The sequence below is a fragment of the Siphateles boraxobius genome, unplaced genomic scaffold (assembly GCF_051911475.1).
Source record: "Siphateles boraxobius isolate OS27281-9 unplaced genomic scaffold, OSU_SipBor_1 77, whole genome shotgun sequence".
NCBI classification, from domain to species: Eukaryota; Metazoa; Chordata; class Actinopteri; order Cypriniformes; family Leuciscidae; genus Siphateles; species Siphateles boraxobius.
Genome location: NW_027509205.1, coordinates 8667684 through 8685861, shown reverse-complemented (window position 1 = coordinate 8685861; position 18178 = coordinate 8667684). Strand labels below are relative to the sequence as shown.

Genomic DNA, 18178 nt, shown 5'->3' with positions numbered 1-18178 from the left:
CACTTTTTCTGCTCTCTGTTCAGTTGCATCACTTTTGAAAGTGATTCTATTCATGATGGTTTTAGGAGTTATAAATAGTTTTCTGAACCTCATCTCTAAAATGTGGACTACAAGGCAAGTTTATTTTATTTGTGACCATTCTTATTAAATACATGGGATAGTATGAATGCGTGACAGAGTATACAAACACTGTATATACACCGTATGCATAATTTTTTTAAATACGTTGATTGATACACTACTGTTCAAATTTTTGGGTTGAGAATTGTTTGTTTTTGAAAGAAATCTATTGTGCTCAGAAAGGCTGCATTTATTTGATCAAGAATACAATAAAAACAGTAATATTGTAAAATATGATTAAAATTGAAAATAACTTTTCTATTTCAAGAAACAATATTTCAATTTTAAAATGTCATTTTATCCCGAGATGGCTGATCTGAATTTTTAGAAGCTGTTTCAGTGGCAGATACATCCTTCAGAAATCTCTTATCAATGTTTTTATTGTAATACATTTAAGGACTTTATAATGGTTTGAAAGTTTAAAAGAACCCCATTTATTATAAAAATAAATCTTTTGTAAATGTTTGGTAAATAAGTGTTAGATTTTTTTAAATCTTATTGAAACCAAGCATTTGAATAGTAGTGCACATCAGCACCCTTGTTTGTATTCTGTATCGTGATAATATCAACATTTTGTGCCTCAAACTCACCTTCACATCGGTTGTTTGCAAGTTCAATTTTGTGTTATCCGTGTAATAAAATTATTTCTTTGCACGTTTATGTAAAGACAAGGATTGACATACGAATCTACATAATTCTCTTTTGGATAAAATATTCCTCATTTTTAAGTCGCGTTGGACAAAAGCGTCTGCTAAATAAATCCATCTAAATGTAAGTAGTCTTCCTAGGATAGTCAGATTTCTTGGCCACAAACTGTTGTGTGTAATTTTAATATAAATAGGGAATTTTAACTTTTTTAATTGAAGAAATATGAAAACAAATGATAGAAATACAATACATTTCAAATGATAGGGGGAGCTATAAACAGCATTATAGGAATACTTTAAAGAGTGCACATGCTTGAAAAATTCTAATAGCTTTTTGTTTCTTCGAGGCCAATATTGACACAATATAATGCTTCACTTCATTTTTAAATGCAATAAAACATGTTTTTTCCCCTGAAAATTTGCATTTATGAATGTGAAATTTAGCCATCAAAATAATGAAATAAGTGTGGGGTTTATCTTTGGAGTTCACAATAATACCTAGTAGAACATCTTTTTACAGCAATCTAAAATTTTCATAATTTCCAACAATGAAATCAAGTACATTTTGCAACAAAAAAAGACACATAAGGGCAGTGCCAAAATAAATGAACAGCTGTCTCTAGGCTCTGCTTGCAAAAGCTACTACTTTTATCAACATATTTTAAAAACTTGGTTAAATAATGTTTAGCAGGGAATATTCTTTGAACGAGTTTAGAAGATAGTTCTTTAACCTTGTTAAGTGATAGCGATTGGGCAGAAGCCAGACTTTTTTCCAGTCAACATCACTCACAAACTGACTCCAATATGCAACAACATTTGGTCTCGAAACAACATCCTTCTGGAAAAGGGCTCCTATTGTTCTGTTATAATTATAATGACAGGAGAAACTTATTTTACCTACAAGGGAGTGATTAGGTGAGAGGGGTTGTAATTGCTGGTAATCTAATCTTTTTTCCTGTGTAAATAACATGTTTTAGAAGAAATTGCTCCAAAGACAGTTGCAAATTCCCTTGGTGGAAGAAATATTATATTTGGACATGAATAGGACCTAAAGTAAAAGGAAGGCCATCTGAGTTAAATAAAATGGTCTACTAAAACAATATTATTTCGAAACCGATTTTCAAAGAAAATATTTTTTTGTTTGAAAAGATTGTCCTTATTATTCCAGATAAAGCATTGGTGTGGTGAAAAGTTGTGTTTGTAAATTAAACTCCAGAAAAGCTTGACGCTGAAATGCAGAAAGTTTCACAGACTTGTTAATGTCAAAATTGGAAACAATGAATACATTTATGCCACCCAGCTAGATAAAATACGGAGGGGAATAATATTACAAATAGAGACGCTAATCCCTTTGATTTTAAATGTATTGTTTGATGTAGAGAAGTTCAGGAAATTTAGACCACCATTTTCATATAGCCTATAACTAGAATAGTAAATCTAGTGCAGCGAAACACGACTGATTTTCTTATGTATCAAATTTTTCCAAACAAAATCAAAGAGCATATTAGCAATCTCCATCGATATTTTATCATCAAACAGAAAAACCATAGCTGTATAAATTAACCGGGACAGCCTAATTACCTTCTTTGGAAATCAGAAGTCTCCCTCTTAATGACAAGTCTCTTAGAAGCCATTGATTAAACGTCCTCTGAGTGTTTTGGATAACAGGATTACATTTTGATGAACTTCTATTCTTTTTATTCTTATTGTAATTCCTAAGTATTTTTGACTTCTGTTTTGACTGGATGTTACAATAATGCCAATGAACATTCTTTGACCGCCATAAGTTCACATTTCTTTACATTCAGATAAACAACAGATGTTTTAGAAAACGATTCTATTACTTTAATTGCAATGGGTATTTAGTTATATCATTTTAACTTTTAGCCGGAAAAAATGTGAGATTACGTGCTTGATGAATGACGTATAATTAAACCGACATATAGATTTTAGTCCTTACGTAGCGACTTGTAGAAGGTACGTTTTTAAAACAAAAAGTTGTAAGATTGAAATATGACGGCGTGTAATTGTAGAACAAAACTCGAAAGTATCTTCAAGTAATGATAACAACAGACCTTACGAAACGAAAACCGCAAGAACTACAAATTAACGTCATCACTAAGCTCGTGGCCTGTGAACACAACACGAGTCGGGAGCGCGCGTCAGCTGACACCCGCAGAGAGAGCAGAGCCAGACATGGATCAACTCAAAGTCAAAGACAGGATCCTCGAAAACATCTCTTTTTCCGTCAAGAAGGTAAGAAACTCTATACATGCACCGAGGATATATATCGACCTTTTCTAGATTATAATTTGAAGGTTAGTTTGATGTTTACGCTATCAAAATAGTTGGGCCTCCCTCCCCCTCCTGCTGTGTTTTGGTGAAGACAAACGCCTTGATATCTTAAGAATAAAGATCAAGGTTTAAGAAATACCAGGTTAGCCAGTCAACTGTCGCTGCACTAGATTGACTATTCTAGTTATAGTGTGCACTTATAGCGCAGTTAATACTGCTTATCAGTAAAATGACATGACAGGGATACAGTAATTTAAGGCTTCAGACAAGTAAACTCTTCTTTACTGCATGTGCATCATAGACGCATCAAAACTGTGACACGATGCCCCTGTTAAGAAGTCCTGTGATCAAATGAGGTCCTATTAATAGGACACACAGAGCTTGCTACCTATTTTATGGGTCCATCCCAGGTCATCCTGTCTTTTTGTTCTGTTTAAACTTACTGAATGTTTGCAATGTTAGAATGTTTGTTCTTTCTTTCTTTCTTTCTTGGTCTGTCTTTTGCACCTGTGATTCAGAATATTAGTGGCTTACACACCCTGCCGCCTTTTGACTGAGTCATTTAGATTTTAGCTCATCAGGTGCTTGACATTAGTATATTCTCAAAGATTTATGATGGACTTACAAACCTTAAAGCTAAACTTTCATCAGTGAATCACATAATACTGCGAATTCTAAAGAAATGTTTGTTTCTTTATATTTTATACATTTCTCATCTTAGGTTGTTCATCCAGAATGAAAAGGATTGCTTGGAATGTCATGGCTGTGTGTGCTTCAGAGATTTACCAGACAGGACAAGCATTTTTCATTCACGTTCACGTGATCATTCTTTAACACTTTGTAACATTTGATCCGCAGTTGCAGAGTTACTTTGCCGCCTGTGAGGATGAGACGCCAGCCATCAGAAATCACGACCGGGTTCTTCAGCGGTTGTGTGAACACCTGGATCACGCTCTGCTTTATGGGTTAGACAGACTGCCCAACAGCCTTTGAAAATTCAAATACTTTGTAAGTAGACATTTGGAAGCACACAGGTCTTCTCTTTTCTCTGTGTCTTGAAGGTTGCAGGACATCTCATCAGGTTACTGGGTCCTCGTTTTACACTTCACACGGCGAGAGGCCGTCAGACAGATTGACGAACTCCAGCACATAGCTACCAATCTTGGCAGAAGTAAGACCAAAACCTTTACCGCCCGATTCTGTGATGTGCTTTATAATGCTTTATAATGGTACTCTACTGTTCAAAAGTATAGGGTCAGTGAGATTTTTTGTTGTTGTTGCAGATATATTAAGATGCCTTGTTTAATGTAGTTAACTATGACTGCTGTGTTGTTGTTCCACAGGTCGTGCCTGGCTCTACTTGGCTCTCAGTGAAAGTTCTTTAGAAAGCTACCTCAGACTTTTTCAAGAGAATCAAGGACTGCTCCATAAATACTATTACAAGTGAGTGACTTAGAGATAATATGTATTATTGTTCTTCTGTGGTTTCAGATCATAAAAGTGCTTCCTTTAAGCAGTCATCTGATTTTTGTGGTATGTTTCCTCCTTTACAGAAATGCATTGGTTTGCAGTCACGATCATCTCACTCTGTTTCTTACAATTGTCTCTGGGCTGGAGTTCATCCGCTTTGACCTCGAACTGGTATTACTTTTCATTCATTTTCCAGTCTAGAATTAGATTGGCTGTTCCACTGTATGTCCTAGGCCTGAAGTGTCTGTCTAATAGTGCAACAACTCACTGCTCTTTACAAGGTGTTTCAAAATAGTATGAGAAAGTGTATAATTTAGGTGCTCTGACATATATATCATTATATGTGTATAATTGATATCTCCATGTCCTAATAATGCTTATTTTTTTAATTTGTGACAGGATGTGCCATACCTGGATGTTGCTCCTTACATGCCAGAGTACTACAAACCACAGAATCTGTTGGATTTTGAGGAGAGGTTGCCAAGCTCTGATAGCCTGTCTCTGCACTCTTTCACTTCCCTCACCTCCACTAACCTTGAGTGGGACGACAGCGCCATTGCCCCATCCAGTGAAGGTGAGCTGCTTGGATTCAATTCTCCATCTTTTTCTTCCTCTGTGTTTTTTACGATTCCAACCTCTGTGTCTTATTTTCACACTTTTTTATATTGTCTTTCTCTTTTCTTTATTTCTTCTACAAAGTGGTATATTTCCATTGATATAATTCATTATTCTGCACCAAGATGACAGTTATCTTTAAGATTGTTTATATAGAAGATGAGGACAGTCTCAGTGAGTGCAGTGTCAATATCACGCATTAATGCTTTTTATTTAATTCAGTGACACATTTCACAGCTCATTATGTCACATTGTCTCATTCAGTTTTTATTACTTCCTGTCATGCAAGTTTCACATACACTTTTGATCTTACAGATCTGTTCTTCTTTCATTCACTTCATCATTCTTTCCTACCTATTGATGAGTCTTATTTTTCCTTTTTTTAGATTATGATTTTGGTGACATCTTCCCTGTGTTGCAGTCATTGCCAAGTGCAGACTGGGAAGGTGGGACATGGTTATTTCCCCCTTCCCCAATCTAACATTTTTAATCCCACACAATCCATCCTTCAAAGCTACTAACCAGAATTGTGCATGTCTGTTTCACTCAGTGCACGTTTGTTTCATGCACAGAATCTGTTATATGCAACGTGCTTGTGATGAGTTCATAGATGGGTTGCTGTTGCCTATGGTCTATATTAGACTCAACAGAACCCAACCCTTCGCTGATGCAGGTTTTTTTGGGATGGTACTAAAACATACACAGTGCCTGATGCAGCTGAAACTCGCTGTCTGGTGACGGATTGGGTTTTCTGCCATTGCACCTGCAGCAGTGTGGCAGCTGGTTTGCATGTTTGCTGCTTGGATTTTAACCAACTGCTTCCAATCCTAAGCTTTAAATTATATGGCAAATATCAGTCATAACTTAATGATTATGAAATGCTGACTGTAATAGCCAAATAGCAGTTTTTAAAATATAGACCAAGACTTTACTTGCATGATATTAAATTATTTGTTAGTATGTAAACTTTTAATATACTTATCATTTTTAGTTTAATTCATTATTTAATGCCGATACAACACTAAAGTAAGCAGTTTCCACATCAAAATTATATTTCATCCTCTTTCTAAATTAAACAGTTAACATATTCTGAACCATTGCAAGAGCTCCAGCACACATGTCTGTCTTCAGTACTGCAATATATTTATGTATAAGGAAAATATCAGCAAATTAACATAAAAAAAGTGATTTAATAATTTGCTCTATTTGTGATTATTTTCCCATAATTTTTAGATAAATAAAAGGATGAGATGGAAGTAGCTGGAAAGCTAAGTTTTTCTAAACAACTTATGTTTGTTGTATGTCTCTGTGCTTTCGTCATGATTCAGCAGCTGTTTATCCTGCCTAATATGAGTTACTAATACCTGCATTTCTAAGATGGTTTCGCTTCATGTTGTTTTCTGACAGAGGGAGACTTGACCGATCCAGTCAGTGGGCCCCGTTCCTCAGGATCGGACCCTCAGACTGTTGTCAGTGACTGTGTGGTGATCAAGGCCTCTGCACGCACCATCAGGACCACGTCTCTGTCGCGAAGCCCTATGTTTCGGCACAATCCCTTCAAAGAGGACTCCGACACTAACACTTCTGCTGATGTCACCCCGGTGCACATCGCCAGCCGTCATGCTTCCACAACAGGAGAAGATGCTGAGATCACCAGCACTGAGCTGGAAGTTTTTAGGTGTGTCTTGAGCATTAGAAATAATGGTGTAGGATTACAGTAGTGGCAAGTACACATTATTCGTTGGAAGGGTGAAGTGTGTAAAACAGTAAACCATTTATAGGCTAACTTCCGAAAGACTGTAAACGCATTTTAAAAAAAAAATTGCGAGCAGTTTGAGAAGTAAAGTAAGTCTGTAATGCACAGATCTGTTAGATAGGGGTGGGCGATATGAACAAGATCTTATATCACAATATGAATTAGTTTATTTAACGATAGTTATTTTTGCTTTAAATAAGTTTTTGATATAAAAATTTTATTTAAAGGTGACTTATACCCTTTTTCACAAGATTATATATAGATTATAAATCTATGGTGTCCCCAGAATGTGTCTGTGAAATTTCAGCTCAAAATATCCCCCAGATCATTTATAGCTTGTCAGAATTGCCCCTTTTTTGAGTGTGACCAAAATCGCACCGTTTTTGTGTGTGTCCCTTTAAATGCAAATGAGCTGCTGCTCCCCGCCTCCGTTCAGAAGACGGCCGATCCTTTACACGAGCTTCGGATACTCCAGCAATAAAAACGCGAATTTCAGTCAAATCTCAGAAATAATCCTTAGCGCAATGTAGCCTTATAGAGAGACTCAGGATGAGGTTCAACTTTTAGACTGCACCTGGACGTTGCTGAATGGTTAGTGGATACATGGATGTAGTTGTTGTGGAGTTACATTGATTAATCTAATCGACTTTCATGTATTGTCCTGTTTAACTTTTAAAGTTGACAGTTCCCTGTGGTCTTTTCAAGACAGCTGTGACATTTTTGGTCTGTGCAGCAACGACAGAACAGTTTGCATGCTTTGTTCCAGCTTTTGCCATTGCGTTAGAACTGGTTACACTGTTGTTAACCAAATGGCGGTGCCGTGGTTGGAAACGTGCAGATTAAGGGGCGGTAATATTATAATAATATCCCTTTCCTACGTCAGAAGGGTAGCAAAATCAGATTGGCAGATTTTTTACATGCTTGCAGAGAAAGGCTTATCAAAACACAGTTACTGGGTTGTCACTTTTCACGTTTTCAGGGTTGGTAGATGCTCAGGGGACCCAAATATAGAACTTAAACATGGAAAAAGTCAGATTTTCATGATATGTTCCATTTTAAATTTTATAAATCTTATCTCCAATTTAACAATCACATAAAAAACTAATACTAGCCCAACTAAGATAAGCAGAAAAACTTAAGCTCACTGAAGAAAAGTAAACTGTCAGTGATAAAATAGGAACAAAGAAAATAATTAAAAACCAATAGGACAAAAAACTACAATAGAACAAAGACACTACTGAAATAGACCTATCTGAAAAACTTTAGGCACTAGAAATAAAGAACTGCAATAGAACAAAGCAGGTTTATTAGGCTGCTGTCACTTTAAGAGTGAATGCACTAATCTAATATACTGATACACATACGCTTTTCTTTCTCAACCATTTACAAACAGTTTAAAACAAACAAAGATACTTGCAAAGGTGGGCATTTTGACATATAAGTGTGTTTATTTGATTGTTCAAGCCCAGTAAGGTGCTAAAAAGAACTCTTGGCTCTAAGTTCATTACTCGCGCTCTGTATGAGCACCGGCTTTATGTGCGCGTGTCTTTTGCTGCTTTTAAATCACTTGTTTTTAAACCGCAAGGCTTAAATAGGCATTCAAACGATAAGCTTTCGAGACGGCACAGAACGTCAACGTCACGTGAGCATAACCGAGATAGAGACGATAGTCCAAAATCTCTATCGGTTGAGAGATTTCAACCGGTTATATACACGTGTCTACCTGTATATCGCCCACCCTTACTGTTAGCATTGCAATTGATATTGATGACAGTTTCTCTGCTTGCACTATTTATGGTTTAAAGACCCTCCAAAACAGCTGGCAAAACATCTTTAATTTAATGAAATATTTACAATTTTATGTTGCTAGCGAAAAAATGTTTAATCTGAATAAATGGATACTTTTGAATGGATGCCAATTGAAAATGATTTTTGCAATATTTGGTACCACTAATGCCACAGCAGTGACACACTTCACCTTTAAACTCCACTTAAATATAGTGTTCTTGTTTCTTATTTTACAACGACACTATGCTAAATAGGTTTAACATTAGGTAGATTCATAGATGATTTCCTTGTTTTGTTTTCATAAATATGTCTTTGTGCGACAGAATGGCAAGGCGCAGAAGGCCTGGTAAGAAACGACGAGGAAGAGGGTCGACAGACTCTGTGAGCAGTGAGCAAAATGTCATATCTCCTGACACTGCTGACACTGAGGAATGCCTTCAGATAGTGAATGAGAGAGACATTATAGTAGACAAGCTTAACATGGAAAGTCGGGGTCCTCTGGAGGGACCAGACGGTCCTGGGGCAGAGTGCATGACGAACGGAAGACAAGGAGACGATGAAGACCTGGAGGCAGGACTGAGGCTCCCTCAAATGACTGACACTTCTATGGACAGTGTGGGCCAACCCCTCCGTGACGTCATGGACAGGCTGAACGGTTCTCTGGATGGAGAGAGCTGGCAACCACGTGAAGGTGAGGAGGGAATATGCACTAGTCACGATGAACCCCCCCATCAGCGGCCCTTTCGAGAGGACTCGGGCGGTGAACCTCCGGACCCAAGTCGTAGCTTCCTGCAGGCCCCCCTGCCACCTGCAGACTTCTACTGCTTTACCTCCCAGAGTCCAGACCCTGCTGCCTCGTGTGGTGGGCACAATGACTCTGCAGGGAATGGCGTGCCGCAGGATGTTCCTTTTGGTGATGAAGATGAGGGAGAAACAGAGACAACAGGTGCAGGGCAGGATCCCTCCATCCCCATGAAGACGCCAGCTCCGGAGAAACAGAGTAAAGCAGAAGAAGAGCAGGAGGAGGATAAAGACTGTTCAATACAGAGCTCCCATGCTGCAGAGTTTAAGTGAGATTGTAAACTGTGGTTATCTTTTATCCAATGAGATTTTAGGCCTAGAAATAGCTCTAATAATGACACAATATGCGATTTATTTTGAGGTTATTTGTTTTTGTTTGTTTGCACAGGGTGGATAATAATCACCTGCTGCTGCTCATGATTCATGTTTTCAGGGAGAATGAAGAACAGCTCTTTAAGGTAAAACTATATTCGATTTAATTAATATCACTAAATTGATACCTGTGTATTTACAATTTTACATCGTTTCCAAGCTGCTGCGTACTAGTGCAAGAATTCTTGGCCACATTTCCTCATTTTTCCAATTTACTAAAACATTCTATGACATTTGTGACCCCCAGAGTCAGATGGAAAAATCAAAAAAGGTATATACACATATATACAATGCCGTTCAAAAGTGTGTGTAGGTAAGAGTTTTTGAAAGAAGTCTCCTATGCTCACCAAGGCTGCATTTATTTGAGCAGAAAACAGCAATGTGAAATATTATTACAATTTAAGAGAACCATTGTCTGTTTTAAAATGTAATTCATTCCTGTGATGATAAAGCTGTATTTTCAGCATCATTACTCCAGGTTTCAGTGTCACATGATCCTTCAGAAATAATAATAATTTGTGGATATATATAATATTGCTCAAGAAGCATTTCTTATTATTATTAATGTTGAAATGGTTGTGCTGCCTAATATTTTTGTGGAAACATGATACAATTTTTTAGGATTTTTTTTTGAGAAAGATCAAAACAGCATTTTTCTATTGAAATCTTTGTAACGTTATAACTGTCTTTACTGTCACATTTCATACATTTATTGTGCCCTCTATGGAAAAAAGTAAAAGTAATTTATTAAAAAAAAAAACAACAACTTTTGAATGAAAGTGTACATGCACAATGGCTAATGGAAAAATGTGAGTATGACATAAACATATGATCATGAATCATGCATATCCAAAGTAATACACGTTCTCAACTAAGTATGAGTAAGTATGCTGCTTGAAGCATCACATTTGTAGTGATATTAAAATGTCTGCATATTTTGAAACAGTTTGTGGTGAATGGTTTTGTGTTTGTGTAGTAATAAATGTATATAGGTTAGTCCTGAAATAACAGACTCTTGAAATGTATTATTTCCCAGATTTCATTCATTCATTCAAGTAAACAAGGCCCTACTTCAAATAAAATGGACCTACCTGTAATTAAACATGTTGTTTTATGCTTCTATTAAATTAATGTGTAATATAAAGAACACGGACATTCTAATGCAATGTAAAACGGTGCTATCCTATTGATTTTTTTGGATTTGTACATTTATTTCAGATGGTGAGAATGAGCACAGGCCACATGGAAGGAGATTTGCAGCCTCTGTATCTGCTGTTGACAGACTGCTACATTTACCTCTTGCGTAAAGGTCAGCAAACTTTCATTGGAAGAGCAGGACGTTTGCAAAAGCACTTGTTTACCTTAAGTTGTTGTGTCCCATTGATTTTCAGGGGCAGCAGAGAAGCCTTATAGTGTTGAGGAGGCAGTGTCTTATAACGAGCTTGACTACATCTCTGTGAGTAAACAATCTGAAGCCTAAATGATCAGTTCGGCATGCTGCAGAGAGATTAGAGCCCTTGCTTGTGCCTTAGGTGGGATTTCACCAGCAGACTATCACTCTGGTGTGCACTAACAGAAGACGGCAGTTCCTGCTGGACACAGCCGACTCATCTTTGACTGTGTGAGTTTTTTTAATTGAAGCATACATGTGAGATTAATTAATATGCATGTCTTTGATGAGTTATCTCTTCTTGTTCTCTCCTCAGCTGGTTTCTGACTGTGCTTAAGGCAGCCATGGAAAGCGGCTGTAGGGATCCTCCCTACCCCTCTGTTCTCACTGACGCCACCATGGAGAAACTTGCTCTTTCTAAGTTTGTATGCCAAGAGACACACTGTGAGGTAAATAGAGAAGATCTATCATCCTGAATAATGAATGAGAATCCGGCAGACTGTGGCTCACTTTGATCATCTTTGTTCATCATGCTGACTCGTCCTATAACAATTAAAGCATTTATAATGATCATACAGTTTAGACCAGTAGTTCTCAACTAGGTAGCCTCTGCAAACAGGGGGATGCAGGATGACTTAAAATGAATATAATATTATTATTATCATTATTATTATTATTATTATTGAATATCTATGAATAGAATTGATATTATTAGTTTTATTTTCATTTAAATAATCTAATGTGATTATAATGCTAAAATAAATTCAACCAAGAATGAATGAATTAATTCATTTATTTATCCTTCCTCAAAAATTATAGTTTCTGTTTGTTTCCTAGTTTCTGTTTATAAATAATAAAAACACAATAAGGAGTTTTGTCATAATTATATGATTTTTAAGGAAGGCCATTTGAGCTTGAATTATAATTATTATTATTTATTATTACACAATATATTTATACTTTAATGCATATGAATTATTACATTTCAAAGAGAAAAATGAAATAATTTAGCATCTCACACTTTTTTTTTTTCCAAGTTAAAAATAATGTTGTAGTGCCTTATAAAACACAGCATAATTTCTGGTCAAATTGCCTATTTTTGAAAGATATTTCAAAAGTACTTGACACAACAAATAGTTAAATAAATGCACATGCTAGGACTTGCTGATTTTGTGCTAACTGTGTTTGTGTAGTTGTCGGAGATGAGCATCCGGCTGTATTCTCTGGTTCACTGGGAGGATCCCATGGATGTGACCGTGGCTTCACCTACATCTCCGTCCAGATCTAGAGAATCCAGCAGCACTAAAGAGGGGCCACTGTTGTACCGGGCTGGGAACTCTTATTTGGGCAAGGAAGTGTGGAAAAACTGTTACTTAGTTCTCAGGTACAAAAGGGTTTGGTGCTTTAAGCTATTTGACATTGTTTCAGAAAGCTGTTCATGTGTACTGAATCTTAATCTACTGTTCACCTGGCAGCAAAGGCATCCTGTATCAGTATGCAGAGAGAACAGATGTTACACCTCTGATGTCTGTCACCATGGGGTAAGCTTCCGCTGTAGTTCCAGGGGTTCTGGGTAGATTACTTACAAATCGTAGTCGGTTACTGATTCCAATTCTTATTCCATTCTTCGTTTTCAACAACATTAAGTGCATTAAATACTACATTATTTATTTTAGGTTTTATGATTTAGCTTTTTTATTCATTTTAAAATAAAATAAAATGTACCTAATTTTATTTATTTTTATTATTATTATTATTTTTATTATTGTTGTTGTTTTTTACTTAATTTTATAGTGACCTAACTTATTAATTTTAAAATCTCAGGGGGTACTTTAAGTAAATATCGAGTAAATAACAAGTAAACCGACAGAAAAGTTGGGAAATCCCTGCATTTCATGCAAAAATGAAATTATGTGAATTTGTACATTTTAATGTTTTTGAAAGAAAAAAGCCTTCCAATGACAGTCATACATTTTTAAATGACTCACTGAGTGATAATTAAAATAATCAGTAATGTGTCTGTCAGGAGCTGATAAGATATGCAATGTTGAGAAAACACTTCTTAAAAGTGAATTGATTTCTGTAAATCCAGTGATCAAAAGCTGTGTGGGTCTCGGCTTTCAGTGATCGGCTCATGACTAGTGGCTGGTCCGTGTGAGCATTTCCACAAACCTGGAACTCCTTCTGAACGTACAGTGGTGGCCAAAATTATTAGAACGGTAATATTTTTTAATGTTTTAAAATAAACCTTCTTCTGCTCACCAAGTCTTCATTTATTGACAGTAATATTGTGAAATATCTTTACAATTTAAAATAACTATTTACCATTTGAATATAATATAAAATGCAATTTATTTCTGTGTTGGTATAGCTACATTTTCAGCATCAATACTCCAGTCTTCAGTGTCACATGATCCTTCAGAAATCATTCTAATATGATGATTTGATGCTCAAGAAACATTTATTATTATTATTATCAATGTTTAAAATTATTTGATGAATAGAAAGTTCAAAAGAACAGCATTTATCTGAAATAGAAAGCTTTTGTAACAGTATCACTACTGTTGAAAAGTTTGGGTCATTAAGAGTTTTTTGTTTTTTGGAGAGAAATTAATATAATTTTTTTTAGCAAGGATGCATTAAATTGACAGTATAGACATTTATTATGTTGCAAAAGCTTTCTATTTCAGATAAATGTTGTTCTTTTGAACTTTCTTTTCATCAAAGAATCCTGAAAAGAAATTGTACACAGCTCCTTTCAACATTGATAATAATAATAAATGGTTCTTGAGCAGCAAATCGGCATATTACTGTTTTGCTGTATTTTGGATCAAATAAATGAAGCCTTGGTGAGAAGAAGAGACTTCTTTTAAAACATTTAAAAAATCTTACCGTTCTAATAATTTTGGCCACCACTGTATATAAGCAGTAGTCATATTTAGAAAGGAAAATGTAAAAAATAAAAAGTAGTAGGGAGAGTCAACAAATTATAAATAAATACTGCCAATGTAATCAATAAAAAAAAGTAACTGTAGTCTTATTACAAGTATTTTAAAATGTAATATAATTTAATTACATTTACTTGCATGTAATTAATTACTAGTGCTGTGTTCCAGTTCATAGACTTCACTCTTGGCAGCTTAATATAAATATCAATATGAAAGAAAGAAATATATCAATATGAAACATACCCTCTGTTTCTGCTGTAGGGGAGGGCACTGTGGAGGCTGCAGGCGTTCAAACAGCACAGAGAAGCCTCATGCATTTCAGGTGATTCTGACGGATCATCCTCCATTAGAGCTCAGTGCAGAAAACGAACTGGAAATGGCCGACTGGATGCAGCTTCTCTGCCAGTCTGTCTCTAAAGGGGTGAGCCACCATCACACACATATTAACCTTTTTTTCTGGATGCATTTTCCCTGAAGTTCTTGATTTATGTTTTTCAAAGCATTATGGAAACAAGATCTCTTTGCATTTTTTAGGAAGTGTGACTAAATGCAACATTTTCAGACTTCTTTCCATTCATGCATTTGCATTCAAAATGCTTTCAAATTCGCCCACATGACAATATGTTATTGTTCCTCAACAGTTCCAGGCATGCCAACATTTGCATTCTAGTTATTGTTGTAGATGTTTTCTTAGTCCAGCCTGACAGAAATAACCAGAATTCCCCAGATGTTGACCAATACATTTTGTATATTTTTGTTTCTCAGATTATTCCACAAGGAGTAGCTCCTGCACCCTGTATTCCATGTTGCCTTGTGCTCACAGACAGGAAGTTGCTCACGTGTCACCAGGATTGCCAGACCAGTTTTTTCCGTTCTCTAGGAGGAGCTGATCTGAACGACGTCACAGCTGTTTGCCTGGAGGATGATAAAGAATACTGTGTCATTGTAAGTTTTTGTGTAGATTGTAGTTCGTAAGATTGTCTTTGTGAACAGATGTTTGCTGTTTGTAGTTTTACATCTACAAATGTGTTCCTTAGACTGTTTGAGGAAATGTGTGCTTGTCATTATGAATCACTTTAGTTTATGAATGCGAAAGCTTGTAATTCACTGTCTTTTTTTAACTTGTGCACTCCTCACCCTTTGTGTCTCTCTGCAGGAATTTTCAGAAGACCGTGCTCACTTTCTCCCTCCATGGGTTTTGTATTTTAGCGGATGTGAGGAGCGAGATCGGCTACTAGCAGAATTGAGCCAAGCTTGGACTGCTGTTTACCAGGTGAAGAAACCACAAACATATGTACAAAGGTTTTTGTTACAAAAGATTTCTATTTCAAATAAAACACAACTGTTTTCAACATTGATGATAATAAGAAAGGTTACGTTTCGAACATCAAATCCGCTTAGAATGATTTCTGAAGGATCATGTGACACTGAAGACTGGAGTAATGATGCTGAAAATTTCTCTTTGAATAAATTACATTTTATTTTTCCTTTAATTATTCATTTAAATAATTTAAAGCTTGCATTTCTACATATGTTTGTCCAGGTGACTCTGCCTCGTAAGCCGGTGTTAGACCCGTCGGTGCAGAAGAGGTGCAGGGAGGCGCTGGAGCTGATGAAGAGTGCCTGGCAGAGGAGTGATAGCCTTCACAGAGGTCGATCAGAGAGAGAACCATGGTGCTGACGACCTCTACATCACTACAGTGAGCCCCAGGATTGGATAGGACAACATTGGGAAGTCAGCTCAGCAGCAAACCTACCGTTTACGTAGGTACAAGCAGACTCGGTGAGCTCTCCAGACCAAAGACAATATTGAACAAAGTGGGCTCATATAAAATCAAACTACCGATAATAAAGTGTCCTCGTTTACACTTGCCTTGCACAGATATTTAAGGAGTTAAGATAAAGGCTTTGGCTTTTACAAGTGGAAGTCTGCTACAGGAAATCAAAAAGACACTCTGAGATCTAGCAGTTCTCTACCAATACATGCTTTTGGACTATAAAGAGTGTAAATGCATAGTCAAAGGTTTTTTTTTTTTTTTTTTTTAAATACATCTTTCTTCCTTGTATAAAGTCTATGGACAGATACTGTTCATGCCTGTACTGTATAAAGAGGTACAAACTGCTTTGTGAGCACTTGCGAAAGAGAATTTTATTAATGTTTACACCATTGATATTATTTGGCTGCTTTAAAATAACCATTTGAAAGTATAACGGTTTGCATGGCATCTTGGCACAGACACTCAAAACAGAGAGAAAGAAATAGGGGAAATTGGTCTGGATTTCATTTAGATATCTAATATCAATCAGTACTGCTAACACTGGTGAGGTACCAGCAGGTCAACGCTGTTATAATGGACTGAAGAAATTTGTTAGAATCAGGTGGTAATGAGATACTGTATTAGGGATCATACAATTTTAATGTCATTTTAAGTTATTAAGGCTCTTGCAACTAAAGTGACAATGTTTAGAAGTGAAGGAGACAATTACAGCAGAGTTGCACAAGGTTCAGAATTACACGTTTGTTGGTGTTCTGTTTGTACTTTTGTTGAAAGATAGGTTTGAAAGGTTTTTTCTTCTTTTTTATCATGCCATTAAAAAGGATTGACGATCATATAAGCATTCACAGTACAACTTTTATCGGGTTTGAGACATTTTTTGTATTTTTGTTCGCAATTGAATACAGTCAATCAGGCATTTGGTAGTCACACTCTTCGAAAGACGAAAGGTGTTGTCAGCTTTTTATTTATTTTTTTATTTTTAACTGATTTAACACCGATCATCTATTGCTGTGTTTTAGCTTAAATATCAAAGCCATTCCCAGTTCCGTACATTAAATATAATATACCATTTTCAGTGACACACTGTAAAGTTGTTTTAAGAATGTATGGTTTTAAAGAAAGCAAACTTATGTATGTGGATCTTTGCCTGACTGTGATGAATGGAAACACAAGCAGAATCTCAGGTATGTTGAAGTTTGTTCCAGTCAACAGTGATTTTAACTAGTACATTGCTGGACAATGATGGAATACAGTTGTTCATTAACAATTGAAATGTGGTTTTATGTTTTTTTTGTTTTTTTTTCTTTTTTTTTACTTTCAGTTCTTTTTTTATGGGAGTGACCAACAGTAGTCAATTATGTTGTTCTAACACTATCTCAAATACACTAAATGCTGCATGTACATTTTGGAAGATGGCATTAATATGATAACAAATATAAATAAAATGACTTTTTTTTTTAAATGGGAAAGAGCATGAATAACATAATATCTGCATTTGTAGTGACATTGACGTTTTGAAAGGGGTGAAACGCTCTGAGAAATTAGAATAATTCCTAAAATAAGACAAACAATTACAACAGTGGTTTTTAAATAAAGTAAAATGGGTGTCATGGCACCATCTAATGGCCAGACATAATGAACTACTCCTATTTACAGTGATCACACATTTTTTGCATGCATTTAATTCCCACCAAAATTGGAACAAATGGCGTCAGGACTATAGAACTAAAGTCCTCTTGTAGCTTCTTGCCTTTGTTTCCTACAGGCAAAAACACTTTATCCAATGTACACTATCCTACAGACAAGGGCAATTAAACACAACCTTAATAGGTTAGTTCACAATAAAGTAACCAAATTCTAGCTTAACTTCAGTCATTCCTCTTTCCAGGGAACACCTAGAATCTCTAGTGCTACTTTCCTTGTATGTAGATCCAGTGATGGTGAGAAAGCATCCGAAAAAAATATATTTTTGATATGAAAATATAGAGGCTGTTTCAATCTATGTCCTGTCTTTCCTCTTGTTTGGTGATACATTTCTGCAGTCAGGTGGCATTGATTTTTTCCAGTTAACCTTGCCTCTCTACTCCTGCAGTTCACATCAATGATCAGAAGGTGCTCAAACCTTCCTCCCTCTCCCATTTTCTGCCCAACCCCTTCTCTTTATTCCTCTCCTCCCTCTGTCTGCACTGCAGCAGTAA

At 36.1% G+C, this 18178-nt stretch overlaps 1 protein-coding gene across 2 annotated transcripts; it reads left to right on the top strand.

The window, feature by feature from the left end:
* The first annotated feature begins 2896 nt into the window (after window positions 1-2896).
* Window positions 2897-17442, top strand: plekhm2 (pleckstrin homology domain containing, family M (with RUN domain) member 2). Of its 2 annotated transcripts, XM_077218741.1 has the most exons (20): window positions 2897-3023; window positions 3921-4027; window positions 4124-4233; window positions 4406-4505; window positions 4616-4703; window positions 4932-5106; window positions 5534-5593; window positions 6555-6825; window positions 9015-9761; window positions 9881-9950; window positions 11083-11173; window positions 11256-11320; window positions 11397-11485; window positions 11571-11703; window positions 12448-12638; window positions 12730-12795; window positions 14464-14623; window positions 14968-15147; window positions 15359-15475; window positions 15746-17442. In XM_077218741.1, exons 1-20 carry the CDS (start codon window positions 2964-2966, stop codon window positions 15881-15883), a joined length of 3018 nt encoding a protein of 1005 aa, XP_077074856.1. In that variant the 5' UTR covers window positions 2897-2963; the 3' UTR covers window positions 15884-17442. The 2 variants fall into 2 exon arrangements, with proteins under 2 accessions (XP_077074856.1, XP_077074857.1); XM_077218742.1 differs by lacking the exon at window positions 5534-5593.
* Window positions 17443-18178: the final 736 nt, after the last annotated feature.

Bases quoted from the DNA above. Each gene is read 5' to 3' on its own strand.
- plekhm2 (XM_077218741.1), top strand. From the start codon at position 2,964: ATGGATCAACTCAAAGTCAAAGACAGGATCCTCGAAAACATCTCTTTT. The intron at 3,024-3,920 runs GTAAGAAACTCT...TTTGATCCGCAG, and splicing joins TCTCTTTTTCCGTCAAGAAG to TTGCAGAGTTACTTTGCCGC. The intron at 9,762-9,880 runs GTGAGATTGTAA...TTGTTTGCACAG, and splicing joins TCCCATGCTGCAGAGTTTAA to GGTGGATAATAATCACCTGC.